The sequence below is a fragment of the Passer montanus genome, unplaced genomic scaffold (assembly GCF_014805655.1).
Source record: "Passer montanus isolate IOZ18808 unplaced genomic scaffold, ASM1480565v1 scaffold10, whole genome shotgun sequence".
Lineage (NCBI taxonomy): Eukaryota > Metazoa > Chordata > Aves > Passeriformes > Passeridae > Passer > Passer montanus.
Window position 1 is genome coordinate 5,869,868 of NW_024356505.1, and position 25,461 is coordinate 5,895,328.

At 40.8% G+C, this 25,461-nt stretch overlaps 1 protein-coding gene across 3 annotated transcripts in view; it reads right to left on the reverse strand.

The window, feature by feature from the left end:
• RARB (retinoic acid receptor beta) overlaps positions 1 to 25,461 on the reverse strand; it is a 323,420-nt gene that overhangs the window by 180,215 nt on the left and 117,744 nt on the right. For all 3 annotated transcript variants that reach the window (XM_039705235.1, XM_039705215.1, XM_039705224.1), the window contains one exon: positions 12,627 to 13,127. In XM_039705235.1, the coding sequence (XP_039561169.1) occupies positions 12,627 to 12,804 (178 nt within the window). In that variant the 5' untranslated portion in view covers positions 12,805 to 13,127. The remainder of the gene's footprint in view (positions 1 to 12,626; positions 13,128 to 25,461) is intronic.

Below are 25,461 nucleotides of genomic sequence, written 5' to 3' on the forward strand. Positions count from 1 at the left end.
CTGTGTCATCATCCAGGCATAAGCCCTGTCACAAACTGTGCTCCCCCTTTTCTTAGCTGTCAAGAACCAGCCTAAACCTTCTAAAAAAACACTTCTGAATCCCTCTCACTGCAAACACAATATCTCACTGAAGATGCCACCCTTCCACTTTGAGGATAAATACAAAGCAATTCCTCCAGCAAGGAAGGAGAGAGCAGAAACATTTTCTGTAATTAAATGTATGGAATTAAAAGCACAGAAGCACACAAACACCACGTAAATCAATTAAATAAAACCAGACACAAACGGACAAGTTGCAGAGACAAGAAAGTAAAGAAAAATATTAAAGAGAGAGTTCCTGAGTGATCAGCAGATGGACTGTGACTTGAAGCTCAGGTACAGAAAAGGACTTCGGGCATTGGATTTCTTCTGTGATATAGCTCCACTGTGCCAGCTTCAAACAACAGATCTGACCCAAAAATTACTCTTTTCCTCCAAAAAGAAGAAATCTGCTAGACCCAAAATGTGCTCAGTACCTCTGATGACAAAGGAGAGGCACCAGCTCCAGAGTGTCCTTGCAAGCTGTAGGAGAGCGGCTATAACAATTTTATTAACATCCTCTGAAACACTTTGACTTTTTTTTTCCCCTTGAAAAGAAACAAAGTTTACCAAACATATTCCTTATCACTTTGTTGATTTCTTTTTGGAACTATCATTGTGGAGTCTTCTGGGCAGGCAAAGAAGTTCCATGGGCACAGAACCGATTAAAAAACAGATTATGAATCAACATCTCAGGAGAAAAATAAGGCACATATCTCACTCTGGGTTTAGTATTAATGCTCTTCCTTTGCACACTTCATTAGGCTTTTAAATTCCGGGCTGTCCATTGTATAAAACTCTCAGCACTATTAGAAACCCCTGGCACTCACGCAGAGTGCTTCAGAACAATGACAAAGGTTTGGCAGAAACCCCATTTGAACTGCCCATGTCAGTGACTCTCCACATCCTTGCACTAGTATTGGATTGCCTCAATTAGGCTTTGCTTTGGCTATGGAAGGTTCCAGCTTCATCTTGGACACCAAGGTAAAAATTTCTTTGGTTATTAAAAAAACTGAAATGGGGAATATATCTGAAACAATACTTTGGTACTCTCAGAATAAAACTGGGCATTTTCTGTGACTTGTGCTATACTCTTTAATTCACTTTCTCAAAAAATTTACAATGATCCTCATTCTTACTACAAGTAAATACCATTACCTATTTAAAAGTCAAAGCTATTACAACATGTTTTCATCAAGTTTGTGTGAGTAATTACATATTAAAATGGCAAACATCCCTTCCAATAACACCCTGGCAGAGTTTGCTTCTTCTGCAAGTAATAAAAGTGAAAGAGAGCAAACTGTGCTTCAAGATATTTGGCTGCTGTGCCATGAGGCAGCTGATGCATTCCAAATGTCTGTCAGGTCACTTTGCAACACCAACCACTGCTAATCAATAGTGAAATCTTTCTCTCTGTGGCTTAAATATATTTCTGCTTTCATTAAACAGAAGAAAATTGCAAATTAGTTGGAGTCTGCTGGACCATGCAGCTTGGAGAAACACACTGTAATCCTGACTGGGTAGGAGTTAAGACAATGCAGTTAAATTACGATACTTAATCGACTGTTGACCATGCACACAGGTTTTGTGAATGCACTGCAGTATCTTATTGCTGGTCTTCACAAGAGGCAGGTCAGTCTCCACAGGCTGTCTTGCTTGTAAGCATCTGAGCATTTTTCTTAAAGCTCCAAAGTCAGCTTCCCCTTTCTAGGATTCAAGCCTTTCTTCACCTCCTTCACTTGGCCCAGAAGTCATGTCCTTTTCTCTTACTCTTCATACATCTTCCTTTCCCTGATTCCAAGCTACTTGGAACAGAGCTCATATCCGTCTTTGTTTGCAGACTCTATACAGTCTGCATGTTGCAGTGGTACCATAAATAAAAAGTAATAAAAATGTTAGGAAAGTCTTTTGAAAAGTCCACGTTATTTTTACTATTACTCATGCTGTCGCTATTTAAGAAACAATGCCAGGAAGATCTAGGACTTGAAGGGGACTTATAACAATTTTTGTAAGAATACGCTATTGAAACTATGATGTTACTGACAGCAAAGTGTTTTGCAAGGTGTACAGGTCCTCCTGCTGCTTTTTTGAGTGCTTCTAACAGATGTTCAATTTCAAGTGGTCTGCAGATACCAATAGGCTGATGGTTCTGCAGGAATCGGAGCAGCAGATGTGCCCTGCATTATGTTTTGCTATTCCCTTTATGAACCGACATGTCACCCTGCGGGTTTATAGCCAGTTAATTTTGTAATGACATCACTATTTCTGTACTTTTAATGATCCTCGCAGGATTTAATTTCTCAAATAACAGAACTCTTGATCCTGGAATTGCTATGCGAAAGTAGTATATCATAAACAGATTTTTTTACATGATACAGTCCCACTTCCCACCAAATGCCTTTGCTGATAGCTTCTAGGTAGTGCTGGTGTGCACGTGGATTCTCCCAAAGACCGCAGATTTACAATGTGGCCTCGTTTCAGGGCTCTAGATGAACGTCTGTACATCTCTCTCCAGGATCATTACCCTCAAACAAGTATCACTCAGTGGCTGGAAGGAATGAGGATAGGAAGGGAGCTAGGATAGAAAGAATGGGGAATTCCATTGGCTTTGCTGCAGAAGGGTGGGTATTGCCCCTGTCAGACGCTGCGTTCCACAGTGGCCATGGTACCCGGCTGAAATCAGAGTGCACAGGAAATTGCGCTGCATTTTCCACTGACAGGGACCTGATTGTGAGGACAGCACTCCGGCTGTTGGCTTGGATGTCTCAATCGTAAAAGGGAGCCAAGTTTTTTCTCCTTCAAATACAGTTGCAGAGTTTGTTAGAGCCTAGAGGGTTTCGGGCAGAATCTCTGGTAACAGCTGCAGGCTGCACAGAGCAGCCTTAGGACACCACCTTTCTTCCCTGGAGTATTCAGTACTGGTAAAGAATGTCTTTCTTCTTATTTTTAAATGCAGAGAGGAAAAAGTGATGCTATTACAGCTGTATTTAAAGGACTTTTGGCATTTCCTTCATTGAAACTAACTATTAAGTATTTTAAAAAATTGACTGGAAAAAACGTCACGGGTTGTAAAAAGTTCTAGTTAGGTATGTTGTGTTATGAAGCCTTGAAATACACCTAAAATCTTTTAACTTTGAGAAATGAGAACTGAATAAGCCTACATTTTGCCTCCCTCCCATTACCTCAGAAATTATAATCCTCACATTAACGTAAATATCAAAATACATCTTCAGTAAAAGCCAGGTTTTGAAAATAATCTTAGGTCTTAAATTTAAGGACTGAATGCAATCTGCTCTTACTGCTTTAGCTGAGAGATCAAGGCCTTATTTTCTAAGAATCAACTACATAACTTTACATACATATAGGAAAAAAATATCTCCAGATGTGACCACAGGCAGTCTTCACAGCACTCGCAGGAGCTGCGTGGTCATGCTGGGGTCTGAATCCACCCATAGAAAGGATAAGGAAATCCATCCTAAAAGGATGAGGTAAGTATTTTTCTGAGTTTTCCACAGTATTTCTGGGGTTTTTCTGCCCATCTTAATTTCTTGCAGTTCACATTTCTTATAAAAAGTTGAGTATTAGCCTTACTACAAGTCTCAGATTGACACATACGAATTTCAATGCTGAGGTTAAATCAAATTTGACTGGCCTTCAGCACAGAAAAAATAGCAAAGCTCTACCAGAAGGTCCACACCTATGAAGTGCATGAATTACCTGACTTCCACCTTAACTGACGGTGTAATCAAGTGTGTTATCCAATGGCATGCCGAGCCCATGGATATCTCAGAGTACTCTGAAAGCAGAAGCGTATTCCCTAGAGATATGGCACATCACAAGCCTCCAGACCCATCTCTCCTCTTCTCCTCTAGCCTCCCAAGAAATGCTGAACCAAACTCTTCCATCATCTAAGCTAAGGATTTCTGCTTCATGACAGCCAGTCATGACTTTCAGCCCTTCTCCCAGACACCTTGAACTATGGGATCAAAATCATGCTGAAAAACCTTTTGCTCCTCTGGCATAACTGAAGTACTTACACCTATGAAGTTTGGTTTTGTAGGCACCTAAACATCCTTGCAGGCTTTTCTGAGAAGTAAGGACCACCATAAACTTGTGGAGCCTTCCCCAATATGGAGGCATGACCACACAGGGATTTCCAGTGCCTCTCCAGCACTGGAGGCACTTTTGAAGGAGGAACCTCCTTCAAAACCCAAACTCCCAGCCAAAACACACACCTTGCTACCAACACACTTTCTCTGACTCAGACCATGAAGAATCAAACACACAGGGAAGATGCTGGGCGTGTTGCCCACTGCACAACATCAGGGTACTCAGATACAGCAGTCAGGAGCTCAGCAGGCCAACCCTGGTGAGACCCACTATATTTAGGGTATGACTGCTTTCTAAAAATGCATTATCTAGACAAAACAGTTGAGTATCTTAGGGATGCAGGTTCTGGTTTTCCGAATATTTCTGATATTTACTCTGACATTTCCTCTGAGTGTGTACGGGGTGTTTTGAAAGGAAAAGAGGTTTCTGTTGCTTAAGGCCAGTCCTTCCTGTTTGTTAGTTTATACCAAACCTAAGATTTGACATGAATTAAATTGTTGCTTTAAGTCTGATTTCAAACATGTGGTAAAGGCAAATCTAACAATTTTATGAGATATAGTTACTTTTGTAGAGGGTGAGTCTGCCCTGGGGAATTTCCCCTGACTAGATTTATCACAAGTTTTTTGAACCAGATAATTTTGTTTGATAGCACATCTGGCAGCATCATAAAATCTTGACGTCCCAAGCTATTACACAGGAATTACTTTTGTAAATCATTTATGAATATTACTGATGTAGGCCTATTCTGGGCAGTAAGAAAGGAAACGGAGCGCTGAAGGACAAAGGAAGGGAAAAAGGATTCCCTGCCCTTTCAGGACTCATCAGATAGGGTGGGTATTTATCATTTTAAATGGGAAACATGTTGTCATTGATACAGCTGAAAAGTCCATAACGCAATTTGTTCCCCATATTCCCTAAATAGGCAAGAGGGGAAGGTATTCTACATGAGGAAAACTATAAATTGATCCCTCCTGAAGAAAAATCTGTCCCTGTCCAAATCTTAAAAAAGACTTCCCAATTAAACACCACGTATTGGTAAAACCATAGTAAACACAAACTCACAATTCAGGTAGACTAAAAGAGGAAAGTTTTGCGAAGGCCAGCACTGAAGCAAAATAAAAGGCCCACATCTTAGCTCACAAAAAAACACTTGGTATTTACAAAATCCCCCCCAGTCCACACAGTGACCTGCCTTTTGAACATGGCAACATGACTGGATGGAAACTCTCCACATAGCTAAAATGACATGATTAGCTGCTGAGCATATGCCTTCAGAAAGAAAGCTGGCAAATCAAAAGCTTATGTTGACTTTTAATATCATGAACTATCACACTGTTAGCAATTTCACAAGATTGCACCTATCGATTTGGATTGCAAACACATCAGACATTGAAATAACTCTGGGTGCTGCCACCTTGCCAAACCCAAAGCCTGGCATTACATTATTTTTGAGCATGAATGGAGGAACTGACACCAAACACACTATCACTGTGGAATGGTGGAAGGGCTACAGAGGAGTCACCCCCAATGAACCAACTACATGGGGGAGCTACAACAAACCATTCACTCTTCATTCCTGACGTCCCCAGTACTGGGAGCTACTGGGTGTTATTTTCATTGAGCCAGAGCAGAGGAGAAAGTTATTTGTAATACTCCACAGAAACATATTTCCAGCCTTAGGTAAGAAGGCTTTTTGTTGGGAAACTTCCCTGGTTTGGGGCCCATAAGGAGAGAAAGAGCAGTTCTCTGATAGCTTCTGACTTCCAAACACCAGGCTCCTTCAGACTACAGCATGTCTAGAAGGGATGCACAGAGCCATTACAGAGCACATGCCAGTATTGCACCACATGTTTTTCCTGCCAGAGCAGAAAATTTCTAAATTTGGCTTCCTCCCAGGAAGCAAATTCCTGTCCATACACGCCCAGACTGATTTCTCACAGATGAGCATACTGCCCACTAAAATCTGAAGTGGGCTACATCCACAGGGTGCTGAGGACCCACCCTGGCAGGGCAGTGATGTGGCAGGAGTCACCAGCTGCACCAAGCAGAGAGGAGCTCCTGGTTTGTTTGGAAGTGGCAATACTGAAAAAGAAGCTCTAACATGAAAAAGTAAGTTTAAGATCAACTAGAAGCCGAAAATGACAACATAACATATTTTCAATAATCAAAGCATGGATGGTTTCAAGCTGCTCAAAGATCTCCACCAGGAAAAAATCCACAACATGACATAAAGGGAGAACTGAAAAGAAATGGTGGTTTCCAGGGTCATGAGTGGTATCTGCAGGGTATCATCTGGACATTGTTCCTTAGACTTGACAGCATGAGGCAACATTGGCTGTGACTAAGAAATCTGAGCTTCACGTTCTGTTTACCCCCCTCTTTCTGAATGCAAACACATGTTCTGTCTTTCCAATAACGATGGACAACACATGCACTGAGTAGGTACATTGAAAGTTGTCTGTTAATTGCAGATACATGTAAATGACCACACAGCAAGCTTCCCCAGGGAGACAGGGCTGGAAAAAAGGGAGGCAGTTGCACTAAGATTAGATGCTGTGAAAAAAACTCAAACAACTGAATCAAACAAGGTTGATTCATGAATTTTTTTTCCTAATTCAATATAACTATTATAATACCATTTTAGATAATTCCAGAATGTCAAAGAGTGATGAGGAGGGGTTTTTTTCAGTCCATTACAGATAGCACTTGCCTCAGTAACTATGCCAATGGAAGAAAATCCATCATGTACTAACCATACTCCAACCTCCAACAGGAATATTCCCCATTTTGTGAAATAAAGTGAGATGTGGGAGTCCTTGACCTTCTGAGTAATTAAGGGAAACAGAGACATTCTTGTTTTTATTAGAGACACACTAAACTATTTGAAAATAATTTGAATAGCTGGAGAATTAGTGTATTTGCCTGCTCATGAGTAGTGCAGATAGTTTAGAGTTCTCTTGGGGGCCACACATCGTAATGAATATCTGCTATTCATATTTAATGCAATCTGCCAAAGAGTGCTTTTGGGAGGACTTTCTGTGTCAATATAATGATTAACAACAGGACTGGAAAAGTAAATGAATTCCTGCAACGGGTGGGGCTGGCAAAAATATCTTGCAGTACTATACCAGTTACACTGGATTTGACTGTACTTTTTTAATGATACCAGTGGAAAATCCATTTCCCAGGAAGGGGAAAAATAAAAAAGAAAGCAATATTTAAGATGAAGTTCAAGTAGTAAATAATCACATTAATAGAAGGAAAAACAATTCCAGCAGAAAACAATGCCCAAAACAACAATCTGCCTGTCCTGAGCATGTCTGAAAAGCCTGGTATGTCATACTGATTAATAAATAAAATAATTAGTATTTATATAGCACAACCAGAAATAACGTTGTAGGTGCGTCCTTGTCCTTGTCTACCTCTTTGAGTTCCTCAGATGATCTTACTTTCCATACATTTTCTCATATTTAGAAGAAGACTTACATAAAACAGAATATAAAGCCTTTTATTCTTTACAATACACTTTTAAAACACCCCAGACAGGAAAGAACGGAAAAGCTTGGCTAAAATACAATGAGTGACCTTAATATGGAATTTTCTCCATGGCATCCCAACAGTCCTCTAAATAACACATTCAGATTATTTTTTTCCAAGCTATGTGGATGAAGCAACCTTATTGAGTTTATATAAATTCCAGGACATTCTTGTATCAGACTGGCTGCTCTTCCCTGCCCCTTATCAAGCTACTCCTTTTCCTCCCTTGCAATAAATAGAAGGAAGGAGGGATATCAAGGATTCGAAAGCTCATGTTGGCAGCCTGAGGGACAAAATGTGAGTAGGGGTCAGAGGTAGAATATGGGGGTGCTCCCACCAAATGCCATGGGCTACACAATTCACCTGGTTCAAGCAAATGCTCAATCCAAGCAGAAAGGGATCAACTGCTAAATAAAGTGTTTTATTATTTAGTGGTTCCCACTGTGGTTATATTGTCCAGACCCTTTTTTAATTTTGTCTAGGATACACTCAGGTATTCCTTTCATCACAGCATTAGCTCAGATTAAGCTTTTTCCTCCAGCTCACACCAACTGGCTTTGTTATATAGTAGTATTTAGCCATGATAATTCTAATTCTGCAAAACTCATTCTGGTGAAATTATGTTACAGGAACCAGCCTTGAAAAGATACTGTACAAGCAACCAGCAGGGCTTCATCTTCCCCACACTGATATTTGCCTGTGAAACTGCAACATTGCTGTGTGCCTTGCAGTTCCATCAGCCATAACATAAAGGCAGCACTTTCCTCACCAGTTTTCAACTCCATGGATATACTACAATGATCTGTGCGGCTTTTACATACTTTCCTTCTCAAATTTCAGGTCCTCATTCTCTTAGTTAGGGGTGTTTCCTTGGAGTTTGGGGTTTTTTGTAAGAATGATTTTTATAACTACACTTCTTCCAGAAATTAGAATGTGTCATTACAGCCACACAACAAATGTTTTATAAAGAAGGTAAACTCTTCTAAAACTAGTATCCTCATGTTGTGACACTTGAATTACTGAACTCTGGCAGCAGCATTAGGTCTCATCATGGCCAGAGGGGTCCTGACCCTTCTTCCAGGGCTGATGGAGTGATGCCACTCACAAACAAGAATTGCCTGTGTGACTGCTACTCACCTGAACCTAAGGTGGATTTACTTCAATAATATGTCAAGCAACAATATTTGCCCATATTTATTTATTCCTCCCCAAAATATTTCACAAGTCTTCCATGATTTTCCTATTGCAAACATGTCAGGCTCTACAGGACATTTGCTCATTTCTTGTAGATGCTCCGAGTATGGCAAAGAACCAAAACCTCTTGGTCTATGACAGGCTGGTACATGACCCAAAAAGCACAGGAATGCCTCCAGTTCTGCCTTCTCTCAATATTTCTAAATGAGCTAAGCAGTAACCTCCTGAAACCATCTCTGCTGGGTAGTAGAAACTCCTCATTCATTAATGCAGGCAGGGGAGCCTGCGTGCCACCTGATGTCAGGAGTGAAGATGTCTGCTGCGTGCTCCACGGGGTAACACAGCAGTAGGTAAATCAATGGGACTTCACAGAAGTAATGATCTTCTCGACCGTGGTCTCGTTTGGCGCTAATGCATCGCTCACGTACCCATAAAAGTGGGTTTTTCATCCTCTGACCTCTCTAGCACTGCGACCAGACCTCCAATTATTAAGTATTTTGCACTATGTATCTCAGTATAAAAACAGGAGCCGAGTCACAGGTCACAGAGGCAACAGCATTATTAACATCAATGAAACTAAATCACTCCATCCTGAGCATTTATGGCAAGCCCCTTGTGCTCACACAATTCATGTGTCTAAGATGTACTGTTGTCTGTTTCATGGGGCTGGAGATACCTGGCCCAACTGTAGATTAAGATAGCTTAATGCAACTTGATATAAGGTTATTCTGCCATCATTAAAGGTGTATAACCAAGACAGAACAAAATAAAACAAGACACTAATACAAAAGCTCAAATGGCACTAACTTTGAACAAAAGCTGTTGAACAGCATTGTTTTATAAAGATTAAAGAGATCTTTATAACATTCCTCTTATGTAAAGTCATTTCTATTGGATTTTACATGAATGAAAAGAATCTGGAAGATAAATAGTACAATAGCTTCAAGCATGTACAGAGTACTGGTTTGGCCAACCTTTAATTTTTTCCGGTCTTTTCAAGAGAGTTCCATATTATTGCACCACACAGTATAAATTCTAACTTTAATAGAGACCATCAATCATACTGACTTTGGCCTATGGGTGGCTTCATTGGGAAAACAAACAAATAAACAAACAAAATCTACAATGGAGAGCACAACCCTGAAATACAACCCAAAGCTCAACCTGCATGCTTCCAATAACTTGTCTCTATAAATCCAGCAATATAAACCTCAAGTTCCAGAATCAGAAGTCTACAGACAGAGTGCTGACAGTACAGGTATGAAAACAGGGTATTACAAACCAGAAGAGTCATCCTGCAGTGGACTATGTCTCAAAAACAATCCTCATTCAAGTCATCTTCCTTCCTATCTTGCCAATTTTAGCTGGATTTTGCAAACACTATTGCCTTGAGCTGTGCACAACAGCTGCCAGGCTTTTCTGCTCAGTCACAGAGAGCCGGTGCTGCAAAGCACCTCCACAAAAATACTGCCCTGAAAATGCTGGGATGATGGCATTAAGGCACAAACCCCAAGATTTAGAGGTAGCCACTTATTTTGCATATTGGCAGAAATTCATACTAAGCAGTACATTTCTGAGAGGCTGAGCACTGACTGGTTTATTAATCATTAATAATGCATCAGCAACACAGTCTTAATTCCACAGGAATAATTCATAGAAAAGAAAAACTCTACATTGCTGGTCATATAATTTTGGTATTTACCAATCTATGCCTCAGAAAATGTTCCCATTTACTAATAAAACTATTTCTTCAACAGGTGAGTATTCCTGAAATAGTGCAGAATAAATTCAGGATGGTAATCTGATAATCAACCAGGATATTTTCTGATAGGATTGGAAAATTGAAGTTACTTGTACATCTTCTGAATGTTTTGTTTTTCATCTCCAATAAAGACAAACACCCTGCAATAGAACAGGGCAAACAAAAACCTGATCCAGTTATACTTCTTTGTATATGTGACTGGATGAAAACTGTCCACATGAATGGGAAGAAAAACAAAACAAAAACAATCAAAAAGACAAAAAAAAAATCTGACAACAAACAACCCCCCCCAAAAAAAAACAAAACCAAGAAAAAAAACACCAAACCCACTAATTTACTTTAAGACTGCCCAGCATTACCATATGTGTGTGTGAGACATGAAGCCAGAATTAATACCAAGAAGCAAAAACACTGCAACTTTTACTCTTCAGAAGTACTGTCTTCACTGTGATTTCCCATTTAAATTTGGAGCTGAAACTTTGTGAGATTTGTTGGAAGATGCATGAGGGAAACTGCTATAACAAAACTCTTTTTCCTTTAGTAGAAAGTGCATTGTTCCCCACATGTGCTGTTTAGTCAAGACTTCTCATATCCAACAGTCACAGTAATGTACTTAGACAAGCATCTTCAACAACAAACTGATCTGCAAAGCTGTATATATCTGGGTTTCCTGGATGATAAATACATCAGTCACCCACTGCAAAGACCTCCGGGGATGTATCTTGTCTAAGTGATCCTACTTAGAAAGTTTAGACCTGGAACAGCTTTGTTTGGAACCACTTAAACACATATAAAACTAAGACCAAGCAGAAAGCATGCTTGTTGTAAGACAGAGAAAAAACTTTGACCAGCTAATACACTCAGCAGTGCTGCATGTAGAACTGTCCTAGTTTTGGCTGGGAGAGTAAATTTTCTTCCTAGAAGCAGGTAGATTGCTGTGGTTTTGGGATGGAGTGTGTTGATAGCAAAAACTAAAGCATCACTGTGTTAAGTAGTGTTTACTCTCAGTCAAGGGCTTCTCAATTTTCCATGCTCTAACAGTGAGGACATGCACAAGGGGCTGGGAGGGAGCACAGCCAGGACAGCTGACCCAAACAGGCCCAAGCGATATTCCATGAGGTAAAATGCCATCCCCAGTACATAAAGGGGGAGGAGCTGGTCATGGCTGCTATGGCTGCTCATGGACTGGCTGGCACTGGCTGTCAGCAGGTGCTGAGCAACTGTAGTGAGCATCTCTTGTCTCTCCTGGGTTTTACTTCTCTCTCTCTTTTTGTTGCATCCCTTTTGATGACAACTATTTTTATATCTAATTTCAATATTAAGTTGTTATCTCGATGGGTTTTATCTTTTTTCCCACCTCAATACTCTTTCTCATCCCACTATGGGGGAAAGGAGATGTGAGACAGCAGCTGTGCAATAGTTGGTTGCTATCTGGGGTTAAAGCACAACAGAAACTCAACCACAGACTCTGGCACAGGCAGCTCACAGATACCTGCTGTCCACTGGGCTGCTCTTCAGAAGCTGCACATGAAGAAAAGAGCTACTTATGGAAGAAAACTAAAGCATTTTTAATAACTGTGCAACTTCAGTGCATTCTATACTAAGGAATCACAGCCATTCACAATGACAAAAAGGTCAATTTTTTTTTAAAAGCAACACTGGATTCTGCAGCTAATATAATAATGCAGTATATATCAAAATGCATAGCAGGTTTTGTCACTCTTGGTTTCCATAGCTTTGGCATGCCAAACAGTTGCCTGTTTGTTTTTATAAAAACATGTGGAAGTGAAAATGATATTTCAAAACAAATGCATGCTTTTTGCCCAAGTAAAATACATCATAGATGAACAACTGCAACCATTCCTGATAAAATTTCAGACTGAACATGACCAGTCATTATTTGTGGAGAGCCGGTCAATAAAAAGTATTAATACCAAGCACTTACTTGCAGGTGATGGTGTGCTGCATCCACTAGTTGGTGGGTGACTCTGGAGTCCATGCAGGGAAGGTAGTGACAGTCCACCAATGACTGGAGGAAAAAGTAAGGGATATGGTGCTGCTGGATAGTGAGTCATATGTCCATTCACAGCTGGTACTGGACATGTGCGGCTACTGGTTGTCATGTTAGCACCTCACAGGGGACAGGTATCACGTTGCATCACTCCAGGCCAGCAAATTAGATACCTCAAATTATGAATGACGAGGGCTGTCAAGCCTGAAGGTACAGCTTAAGCTGGATTGCGTGATGATGAAAAGGTAAGTCACTATATCAGGTCCATCCTATATTTCATCACTGCTTCCTACTGTTCTCTCTTCTAGGACATCCTTGCTCTGCAGACTGTGGATAGAAAGTCTTCTTACTCTGGTATCAGGGTGCAGTTCAGTTGCTTCTACAAATGTTTCTCTGGAAGCACAGTTGTTCTCTACAGATGCATACTGACACAGTCTGGGGAAAGAAAACAATATTGATTAAAATATACATATTTTTTAAATGTGCACATAGAAAACTATTTTACTCATTGTTATTTTTGTTCTGTTACAATTTATTTATCAGTATCCCACAAGGTCAGTTCATGTAAAACTCTCACCCTATTACTGAAACAGAACACCCATTAAAATGATTTCCCTGCACGATGTGCATCACCAAAAGCTATTTTTGGTGTGACGCAGTCTTGTGAAAACTGCCAGATTTAAAACCAATGTATCAATAGTTAGCTGAAATAACTAATGCTGGGGGAGAAAAATAATCAACTTCCAAAAAATTTCCCTGTGTATGAAAGCTTTCAGCGTGCCCCTAAAATTTACAGAAGGATTGGCAGTGAGGGGGCTCTCAACTCCCTCCCAGGCAGGACACTGAGACATACACCTGAGGGCAATTTTGGATTGGGCTGTTAAATCAGCAATTGCTTTAATAATGACTATTTTCACAAAGAATAGTTAGCTTATTATCCCTTAGGAGACACCTCACTAATGGTTTTCTTTTTTTTTTTTTTTTTTGAGGGGTAGAGGAACTGCCCAAACAGACAAGCACCCATGATTTCATTATCTGGGTGAGCGAGTGACATGATCCAATACACTCCAACACACTTCTCCTGTACTCTGCTAGGGAACTTGCTTGCTGTCATGACCACCATCTTCAAAGTCATCCAGAGCTCCACACACCTTCCTCAGAGTTTCACCTAAGCAGCTGCCACCTTTCAAGGGGTCCTCATTTTTTCAGGCTCTGTACCAAAAGCCTCAAGCTGAGAACAGCAGTTCTATCACTTTTTGTGATATTCCCATGATATTTGCTCCCTCCATAGCAGTTCAAGTCTACGTACAGCAGATGGCTGGTGGCCTCTGAATCAACCTGCTGGTGCAACACCAGTAAGTGCTACTGGTGTCTTGAGAGATACAGTACTGGGAAGGCTGCAGCCACTTCCATATTGCAAGCACTGCTCCTGTAGCTACTCATGCAGTGCTCCAGGCAAAAGCCAGTGAGTGCTGCAGCTGGCTCCTGAGCTCACCCTGCACAAGGAGTTTACTCATCTCCTCCAACACATACGGTAGTAGGAAGTAGGCACCACAGAGCAAACTCAGCCATCCAAAAGTAAGGCAGTCCACAGCTGAGTAAAGCTTTGTTTCCTGAGACAATGTACTACACTCTTGCATCTGCCACAGTCAGTGATCAGTAACCACATCCATTGCTATATAGCACTTTTATCTGTAATTCTTTGAAATTATAGCCTGAAACCAAAGGCAAGAGGATTTTTGGGTGGGAAAACAAAGGAGCGGTGAAATGATGTGTCAAGGTCACAAAGCAAAACTGCTGCCAGAGGAGGAAAACTGTGACAACGCATTACTGACTATCACTGCTGCTGCTCAGCGCACCAGTTGTCGGTAAGAATTCAAATGAGCAAGGAGAAAAAGGAAAAAAACCCCAACTCGGATGCATATGTTTGCCTGTCAGAGAGCAGCGGAGTGTTTCTGCTCTGTGTGGAATACCAGCAAAGGTTACCAGCTGTGCATGTTGTCAGACAGCAGCTTCTGCTGAGTGCAGCCTGCTTGGGGATAGCTGAAATGTAGCTTGTAAGTATTTGATAACTGTGAAAATTATGCACAAAATGCCTTTAATGCTAATGGATGCAAACGTATGCAGAGATGAGGCTGTAAGAAGGGGATGCAGCAAGCGAAGGCACAGTTGTTGGTCAAGCTGAGCTCGAGGACCACATGCCTGGAGACCAGTGAAACCAGTCAGATCTTTTGAGGGAGCCCCAGCAGCTAAAATACATTGACTCACTAGCAACACAAGTTGAGATGAACCATCGCTGGTGCCTGCTTTACCTAGCTAAGGCTTTACGAAGCTTAAGAGACAAGGAAAGTCAAGTATCAAAGGAACACGCAAAGTTTTATAAAGCAATTCCACAAAAGCCAGCAAAAATACCACACTTTTAAGTGTTTGCAAAAAAAAAGAACAGGAGAGGGATGCTGATGAATACCAGCCCTAAAAATGTGTGCATTGCATTAAACACAGAACAAGGTCATCTATTTTTAAATGATGTAGGGCTTTGGAAATAAAATTCATCTTATAAAACTATCTAACACCTTCAATTATATTTCTATTAGCCAGAAAAATGCATAGCTCATCATAAGTTAAAAATGTTCCCAGAACCACATCAGATATATTTTCATATTTAAGTGAAAATTATTGAGAAAAAAGCAACCTCTTCAAGAGAGAGGGGGAAAAAGGCACTCAGGAAAACTCTTTGGTCAGTTCTTCGTTACTGAAGGAACATGATCTGTGATGGAGCTGGTGATGACAGAACACAGCAGTGCTATAGCTCCTCAGTATACAAATACATATATTTAACAGTGCCAAAACTAGGTTATAATCATATAGTTTTGCGTGCTTATAATTTTGCATGAAATGTAATTGTAAACTGAAATTACTACATGAAAGTAAGTATTTCTTGCCTTACTCAAAAATCACCTTCCTTTCACCACTTGTGGCAAGAATTGTCTTGCAGATAGCTGTGATGGAGATAAGCCTTCAGAATTTGTTCCTCTTCAGAGTTCTTCAGAAATGTACTTTCCATAAGCAGAGAGAGAAGACAGTGTAAAAGTCATGATACTCAAAACAGTGTATCATTTGACTCCCAGCTGTGTCCCTTGGGAGCACCAGGTTGTTCACATGGCTGAACACCTATGCAATGGTCAAGGAGCAGATTGTAGGCAGATAGCTGCATAGCAGCAGCTCCAGCTTCTTGTAAAGAAGCAAATGCCACTTGTGTTCCATGGTTTCCAAGGAACTTCAAGTCACCAGCTCTGCTAACAGAGATTACAGACCCATCACCTTCATCACTGCACAGCAGAGGACATCCCAAAGTAGAAACTGCTGCAGAACAGGAAACGCAGCACCAGGAATCAGCTTTCCCATTCACACCATGGCACAACGCCCATGACACATTTCACTAATGTATCACCAGATGGACACATTCATGTCCCTGAACCTAGCACTGAACATCAGCCACAGACATCTAGGCTGCATGTGATTCCAAGGTGAAAACATCCCTTTTGCCTAACTAAACCTGTACCATAGCTCAAAACACTGTACGGTGGGTGTCAGCTTTGTGAAGATTTTCTTTTGTTGTCATTTGCTATGGTAAACACCCATAGCAACAGCATGGATTTCTGCCCTGGAGGCAGAAGGCAAAATTTTCAGAAAATGGCTGTGACCAAGAGACTTCAGAGGATCTCCTCAGCATACTATGAAAATCCTCTTCCATAGGCTTTTCTTTAGTGACTGTTCATGAGCACAAGGCCCATAGTACAAGCAGTATGGAAAAGGATCATACAGAAAAGTTCCTTTGAATGTTCACCAAGAGATGATCACACTGTGCACTACTTTGCATTGAACAGCGGCCAATGACTTTTCTTTGACGGAACATATGCCTCCTCCTTTTTGGTTTTTACAGGTCTTTTATTGACTTGACTTCAGTGATAAAGCAGATGGCCACAGGGGAAGGAGGCTACAGTAGCTCTAGTGCAGAGAAGAATATTTATCAGCTGCAGTTAATGCAGCAGGTGTATCTGTCTCTTCCACATACATTCTCAATGTTTGTGCAGCTGAGCAGAAATTTAAAACTACAAATTTTCACATATAAGCTTCAAATTTTACTGGATAAACAGCAACCCAAGTTTTCTTGTTGTCTCTTAATTTCCCACGCATTTTGCACAGGCTTGACTACAGAAAGCAGCTTTGCTCTTCAGACATCTGTCAGTTCTCCTTAAATATATTAAATGTATTGAGCCTCATTCATTATATTGCTATTTAGCTTCCATTTGGTAACAATATTTGGTATTACTGTACCGTAAGTCATCCTTCTGAATTTTTCACTTGTATTAAGATTTATTTGAATTCCTACAATCCCTTTGCTGTTACAGGTGACTTTGATGCACATCAACAGCTGGACAGGCAAGAAGCCAAGGCAGGAGGCTTGGCCAATTGTTCTGTGTCAGTAGGAAGGTTATGCTCTGTCCTTCCTTTTGCCAACAACATCCCAGTTCCACATTCCTCTTCCTCCCCTCTCACTAGCCATAGCAGGGAATTAAGTTGTCAGCATTGCAAGTAAAGCAGGATTTTTGTCTTTTTTTTATTCCCTTACTTCTGAAAAGGTCAGTGGGGAGTTCTGCCCCACCTATGGTAATGTTTCAAATTCAGCAGTCATTTTAAGATATCCATGATGAAGCATCCAGAAAACTTCTAAGCTAAATCTGCCATCCCTACACCTTTCTGCCACAGTAAACTGCTGTTGCTCTTCCTTTACAATTGGGGGACAAAACCAGGAATGCAGAAGAGGCACCCCAACACGAGGACATGTTCTGCACAGAGCTGGGCACTTGGGAATTTGCTTCTCCAAGCCCTCCATCTGCAGCACTGCTGTCCCCGAAGTTTCCAGGGTCACAGAGGAAGTCTTCTAAGTTCATTTCCCATTTTCCTGCCAATGCCAAACCCCCCGCCCCTCCCTTAAATCTTAGGCTAAAACAGGAATCACTGGACTAGGAGGGCAGCCTGGGCAGTAAGACAGAAGAGAGGCAAGTTGTTCTTCTCAGAGCAACAAAAACAATTTCAGAGAAATTTTGCATATAAAGCATTTCAACAATATATTTATTACCTGTACTCCCCAAGGGACAGAGTTGGTGGAACTCTTATTTATTAGCTGGCTTCAAGACATATTCTAATGCTGTTTTCAAATCAAGTCCAGTTTTGAGAATGCTTACTGTATTTAATGTATAGTTTGTATTGAAATCCCTGATTATGCATATGCTTTCTATTATGCTGGCTGATGGTGTTGCATTCAGCAGTACTGAATAATTCAGCAGATTTAGCACGACTCAAGTGTAAATCAGTCAGATCCAGTAACACGATAACCACACTGCCTTTAAACTCTTAAAAATGCATGGAAACTTTTATTTCACAAAGAGGCTATACTCTGTTCTGCACCAGTTCTCACTGATTGTGAGATGTTGCATTTTTGTTTTCATGGCTATCCAACAAGATTTAATTAAACAATAAACTTGTTACTGTGGCAGAAGTAAAAAAAAAAAAAAAAGCCTTCGGAGTGTTATGTTTCCTTTATTAGCATAGTGATGTGAAACTAAACAGAAAAAGCAATCTAATAACAAACATTCCTTTGAGAAGGGCTCTGGGAGCAAAAGGACATCCACTTATTGTTCAGCCCATCCCATTGGTCCATATACGGCAATAAAGGTACAATAGAAGGAAACAGGAAACAGACTGGCACATCTGCATTATCTTATTAGAGGCTAATGGATATCTGAGAGGAACATGCATCTGATGCTGAATAGTCTGTACCAATCTCCGAAGCAATTACTCTTAATTAGTGGATTCTGTTTATAGATGGAACTTAGTGTACCCTTTTGTATCAAAGAGATGCAGGCATCTGGAGAGAGATATGGTTTTCTTAAAGGGAAAGCATTGCAGCACAATGTGAGGGTTGGGCTGGTTTTCGGTTGGGTTGGTTGGGTGGGTTTTTTTTAGGTTTTTTTTTTTCCTTTGCAAATAAAAGCTCTCTGAAGCATAACATATTCTACTGTATTATTAATCAAAAGAGCATGCTGGTTCAAAAAACGTAAAGGGGGGAAAAAAAGACCATACTCTTAATCTCAAACTCTGAAAGTAAACACAGAAAGCTAATACTCATATATGAATTATATGACAAAAACCACTTTGATGATAAGCAAATAAACAACTGAACCTAAAATTTCCAACCGCTGGCCAAAAAGCTTAAAATAGCAGCTTAAGTCAGAAGAACAACATCTGCATTTTGTATCTGCCAAGTCTGCAGCCAAAAAAAGTAAACTACTCTATATGACCAGATGCATGAATAAAAAAGAAAATGCATGAAACAGAACTTCAAAGTCAGTTTATTGAAAAGCAGATCTGTAGCTCTTACATCCCATAACCACAATTGTAACATATTTTCAAATATAGGTACAAGATTTAAGGAAAGAGGAAAGATAAATTGTTGTAAAAGAATTAAGACACTCTTTCTATGACACTTTTCCTGCATCTTGGTATGCAAGATAGCTGTCTGCTGGGGGACTGTGAATTCCTTTTTGTCATAAAGCTGACACTTGCAAAACGGGTTTGGGGTTTATTTGGGGTTTTTTCCCCCTGACATTGTTAAGAAATAATTAATATAATTAATGCAATTGCTGTTTATCTTAAAATCCTATTGGGAAGTATAAAAATGAGGGGGGAAAGCTTCTTTCTCCCTAAGCAGCTATGCTTGGAATTGCCTCCATTGCAAACACACACTGATGTATGCCTGAAAAAGAGCAAATCTAAATCTGAAAGGGGAAAAGGGAAAAAAAAAGTGAAACACAATGACACCCATTTATTTACACACCATACAACAGTACCCTGCTGTGCCAACTATTGATTTTAGTGCAACTGAGAGTCCATGTTGGAGAGCAGCAGCTGTGAGTACATAGCTTGAATCCTCATATGAGAACAATACTCCATAAGCAGAATAACCTATTTCAGCCAACCTTCATGTATAACAACTAACATTAAAAACACACAGAGCTTACATTTCAAAACCTGAAAGGCACTACGGTTATTTGTTCTGCAAAGGTTCAGGGGAGTTATTAATTTATTTGTGCTAACACAACCAAGAAGTGTGAAGGATTGAAAATCCATGCTTCACATGTCTGTTATTCTACAGAGATGTTAATTCTGTTCTATACTAACCATATTTAAGATCCTGCCACTGTATCAGGCAATTTCTCATCTTCTGTTGTTTGCTGCTTTAAAGGGCTGTTTGAAACTGAAGTGTGGGGTGGTTGGGTTTCTCGGTTGGGGATTTTTTTTGGTGGAGGGGGCCAGGGGGTTGATTATTGCCTTTTTTTTTTCTTTTTCCTACAGCTATCTGCATTCTATGTTTTTTTCTTTCATTACTCAGCAGTTGCCAAAACTGTACTGAGAAGTAAAGATAAATGGTTAGGTCAGGTGATGGGGTTAACAATTTACTGTGTGTACTGCTCCTAGAGCCAGATATAGTAGAATTGGCTCATGTTTATGTACAGGATGAGAAGTTGATTTCCTGTGCAGTGGCTTTCAATCACCTCTGTAAGGGACTCTCTTGCAGTTTTCTGCAGAGAATTCAAAGGGCTCTGAATACATTTTGTGCTGGTATATAGGACACTGTGCTTTGTAACTAAATGCATTCCTTTCTTACTCTGTCACATTCAAAAAATTCTGAAGGACAGTCAAGGAAAAAAATTCTCTTTCATCTATGGAAACCAAAGGAAAGGTAACTGGGCTTCCTCCTCCCTGAGTTTAAGTGAACTTGTACACTCATTATGCTCCCCAAATTTAAAAGCTATTTCTTAATGCTTAAAATTGCTCTTTCAATGCAATCAACGCTTCTGTTCTTGCACAGTCATCTCTGTTATTCCTTATTAACATTTCCAAGGGTGTAAAATAGTAACTCCATACTGAGAATATCCTTCATGAGAGACTATCCCATGTGCTACAGAGGTTTAGGAAATCAAGAGATTTGCCAGACCAAAGCTGCAGGGCTTTTCTGCAGACCGAACCTGTTTCCTTGTTTCTGCTCATCCACAAAACTCAAAAGGAAAAACAAATTCCTTCTCTCAAATATAATTCAGATGATCCATGATTTAAACAGCACAGGGTACTTAGCTCTTAAAAAGCAGGTTGGTCCCTCAAGAAACACAGAACCAGAAACTCCAGCAGGAACTTTTCCCACTCAAGGCACTGTGCCTATTGCTTTAGTTCTCTGACCACATTTTTCCAGCATGTGTCCTGTGTTCCTGAACAGTTTTCCCCTACAGTTCAGAAAAACAAGACTTGATTCAGCAATCCAAATTATCCTTTACTGTCCTACGTGTCCAGTCATATTGTTTTGTTCATAGCTGCTTCTATGAGAGATGGCAACCACGAAGATGAGATATGATCACTGACAGGACTGAGGAACCTACCCTTAGGGGTCCCCCCTCATCAAGTCAAAGAAGGGAAAAAGAATCACAGGTAAAAAACGTAAGCTGCAACCAGGACCAACATGCTTCTAACATTTGGGAAGATTAACACAGGCCAAAAGGTAGTACCTTAAACTGGCAGCATACTCAACTATCCACGATCCTCATCCCTGAAGGAAAGGTAACATCTCCAATTAAGTTCAGAATGGAATATGTTCCCTGTCCAACAAAATCAAACTTCCATTGAACTTCTCCTTAACTGGCAATTAATTGGTCTTTGCCCTTGCCTACAAAGCACCACAAGATACCATCACACAGATTCCCAGCCAAAGTAAGATTTTGTGAGAAGAGCTCTTGGAAAGAGACGGGAGGCCAAGGGAAGGGAGACTGAGTAAGCAAGAAAAACCACATCCTGCTGCCTATGTTCAGTAATGACATCCAATATTACGGGATGTGCAGACATTTACAAGTATGCCAATCGCTTCCCAAGTGGTGTTACAGCAAGAAGGAGTGAGGAATCTATCTGAAGCCTGCCCAGCATGCTCTCATAACACTCATCTTTAACCTTCTAGCTGATGAGAAACATGTCATGGTGACCAACAGCAAATACAGCACTTACCATCACTGCAACTACTAAAAAGGTCTTATACTGGCTGTTTATAACTTTTAAGAGGCCTCCGAGATCAGTAAGAGGGGGTCAAGTGATGTTATTGTTTTGGTGACAGACGGAAGATCCCTAGTAAATGATCCCAGTGGCCTGGGAGTTATTAAAAGAATGGAGTACTTCATCAGCTCAGAAGCTGAAGAGGAAAGCAGCTTTGGAGGGCGGTTCCTTGACAGAAAAGCACATTTCTTTGGGAGGCCAACACTCTACAGTCACACATGCACTGCAGAAACAGGACGACAAGAGATACTTCCTTAAAGGAGAGCACAAAGACGTGCAACACCAGTGACAACTTTTACTGGTACTGGTCTCAAAACCCCAATCAATGAAGCCAGGAGTCAGGGAAATGATTCATCAAATGTTCTATGAGTGGTGGGTGCAGAAAACATTAGTTTTGATGGCTATGCTTTATCTGAACCTATTCACATAAGTGATGTTAATTACCCACAGGGCTATGTTGGGAAAGATCAGAGCAATTTAGACCTGAAGCCTTTGCTGTTAGTTTTTGAAATTTCTAGAGATGACTGTCCCAGCACAGAGGCAAGACTCATCTCTCTGCTCAGCCTTAGAGGTATATTCCTGAGAAGTCCTTGTCCTAGCAGAACCACCACAATGAAACAAAGCACCACATCCTCTCCCTGCCTGAGGTCATTTGGGTAGTCTTCCTCTGCATGGGCAGGATATCTTTAGTGCCACTAAGGATGGAACCCAATAGTCAGATTCATCCAGCCTGGATGTCAGCCAGAACTGCAAATATTGTCATTAGACTTGCTTTCACCACCAAATTAAGGCAGAAAATGCTCTACATCTTTAATTTCTACTTTGTTCAGTATCTGGACAACCAGTAAATACAGATCCTTTTATGCCCCTCTATGGCACAAATGTGCTGCCTGGAAATGCACTGACAGGTCAGTGCAGTATGAGATCTTCACGCACTGTGCAAAGAAGCAAACAGACTTCAAGAGTCACTGAGATAAAAAAAAAAGATGAGAATAAAATTCTGTTTAATTTGGAAAACATACACTACAGCAGAAGGTTCCGCCTCAGCTCAGCACACTTCACTTTATAAGCCACACAAAGAAGGATCCTGCAAGAATCCATTTAGCTGCAAAGAAAAATTCTGCTATCTGGAGTAATCTAAACTCATTGTTAGGATAAGCATGTGGATTCACTCAAAAAATGAATAATGTTTATTCGTGAGTCTGTCTGAGAAACCTGAAAGAGGATTTTGTAGAGGTTGTGCATGAATTGTGAAATAACATAGATTTCCCAATCCCCCAAGAGCTGGGAGGCACAACTATGCTCAGGAGGTAGGTTCAATCTGTTAGCAGTCCAGTTTTTTGCACTACAAGGCTGGAAGTTCTACTTCCTCAGAGCTAGAGGAGTTTGCATCCCTGCTGCACCCATTTATCAAGTGAGGATGGTGATCCAAGTGGAACAGGGGGAAAAAGAGGGTTCAAGCACTGGTTGTGAACTTTGTTTCTGAAGACCAGTCTGTTGGACTAGAGGTGCATCTATCATCTTAATATCATGGAGGTGTGGACGCTGTGCTAACACAAAATAACTTAACACACATAATTTATCACCTTTTGTTATATACGTCAAGTCTAGTAGTCTGTCTGCTGAAAGGTTCTGCAATTCCTCTGAGTTATTAGAGTCTTCTGTCCTACTTTACCCAGAAGACCACATTTCTGCTGTCGACGTCAGGCTCCTGAACCTTCACTTATTAGATATCACAAGTTTCAATATATTCCCAGTAAGACTCCCTGAGGGTCAGCAGAATATGCCAGAGGGCTGGTGGAGATTATGAACATCTATTTTAAAACCTCTGTTCTCTGTAGCTCCCTGTCACAGGAACAATAGGGTAGCAAAATTAGGAACAAGCACAGCCATTAACTAGGAGGGGACAAAGCCATAGCATGGATCACAGAACAAAAATAGCATTTTTATTGTCAATATTTTGCCTAACAGGGAGCCAATAAAGCAATTGTAAAATGCTAATAATACGCTGAGATAACACTGCACATGTAAGCACCCTCAGAGCCATCCTCTGAATCATCTGAAAATGTTGCAAAAACCTTATCAGTCAGGTCATAAGGGCAGAGGTGCAATAATCAATCACGGTAGCCACAAAACCAGCACATCTTTTCTACATTCTAACATTCAGATCTATATCCCAGAATTGTCTGCTAGAGGCACTGGACAGATGGATTACATTGTCAGAAAGACCAACATGAACTATGACCTTACATTTCACATCCAAAAGCATCTAAGAGGAACCTAAACACTGACAAAATTCAAGGAGACTTGTGTCATGCCCACCAGTCTGTGAGGCAGGATTTCTGATACAGCACAAAGGTGTTCTTGCAGAGTAAGCAAATGTGTGAGTTAACAGCACAGCAATCATTCCCAACAAACCCTTTTCTGAAAGGATCCTTCCAGTGGTAAATGTAAGACAACTTTCCAACTTCTCTGGGCAGAGACACCAGCTGAATTACTTCATGTTCACGGTGCAGGCAGAAGCTGCATGCAGACTCCTAGGGATGGAGACAGGTCATACACCACCATGCAGCACTTAAAGCTGCCCAAAGCTGCCATCATATTTAAGCATTTCAACCATAAGCTGGATCAAACACTTATCAGGGCAGCATTTAACTTCTGAATCCATTGGGATCGCTAAACTTTCAGCTTCATTGGCAAAGTAATGTATTAAAATAATGAATTTTGAAAACATTTAAGAAAGTAACAATGAGCATTTTCATAATTAGGTCATGAGACATGGGTAAAGAACAAAGCTCTTAAAAACTTTTGGAATCCCCCAGGAGGTGGTAAACTTGGCTAACAGTGTCAAAGATGACTCCTCTTGTGGAAAGACAGTGTGGTTCAAGCAAGGCTTCTTCCAACAAGCCTCCAACCAATTCTGAACCACCACAAGCAGAACAACAGCAGGGATACTCAGCCTTGGCAACAAGAGGGTCATTTCTGAAACCTCTGACCCACATACATCAATAAATGTAAGCCAGTAAGAGAAGCAATGCTCTCAAAGCTCCCAGCACCACCTTTACCCCCATGCCAGCAGCCAAGCCCAGAGTGCTGCTGAGTATAAGCCAGCACAGACCCATCTCCTGGTACCAACAGCACCATCTCTGCTGCATCCTTCATCTGTGCTTACCAGGCTGTGCTGTCTGAGTCACTTTGCCAGGTACTCTGCATTTACTGTCTAAAAAAATATACCCAGAACCAGAGAGCTGGGCAGGTGTGCATTCCATACCACTTGTTATGTGCCTGGTAAATGCCCTTCCCCACTGCAGCAGAATGATCTTACCAAGGCTCTTCCTGCATGATTTTGAGGACAGCAGCACTTCACAAGTCAGGATCCAGCAGACCAATGCATTACAAAGAGCACAGAGGAGTGAGAAGCCTGAAAGCCCAGCTGGGTGCCCAAGGCTGATAAGACAATCTGATTTAACCATGCAAATACCAGCAACCAAGTAGAGCATATCTTAGAACTGGGAACGTCAAGCCAGACTTGCCACAACAGAGAGAGCTTTTCTAACAGCACCTGAAGTTCCTTCAACAGATGCACATTAGGTGAGCAAATGAATTAATC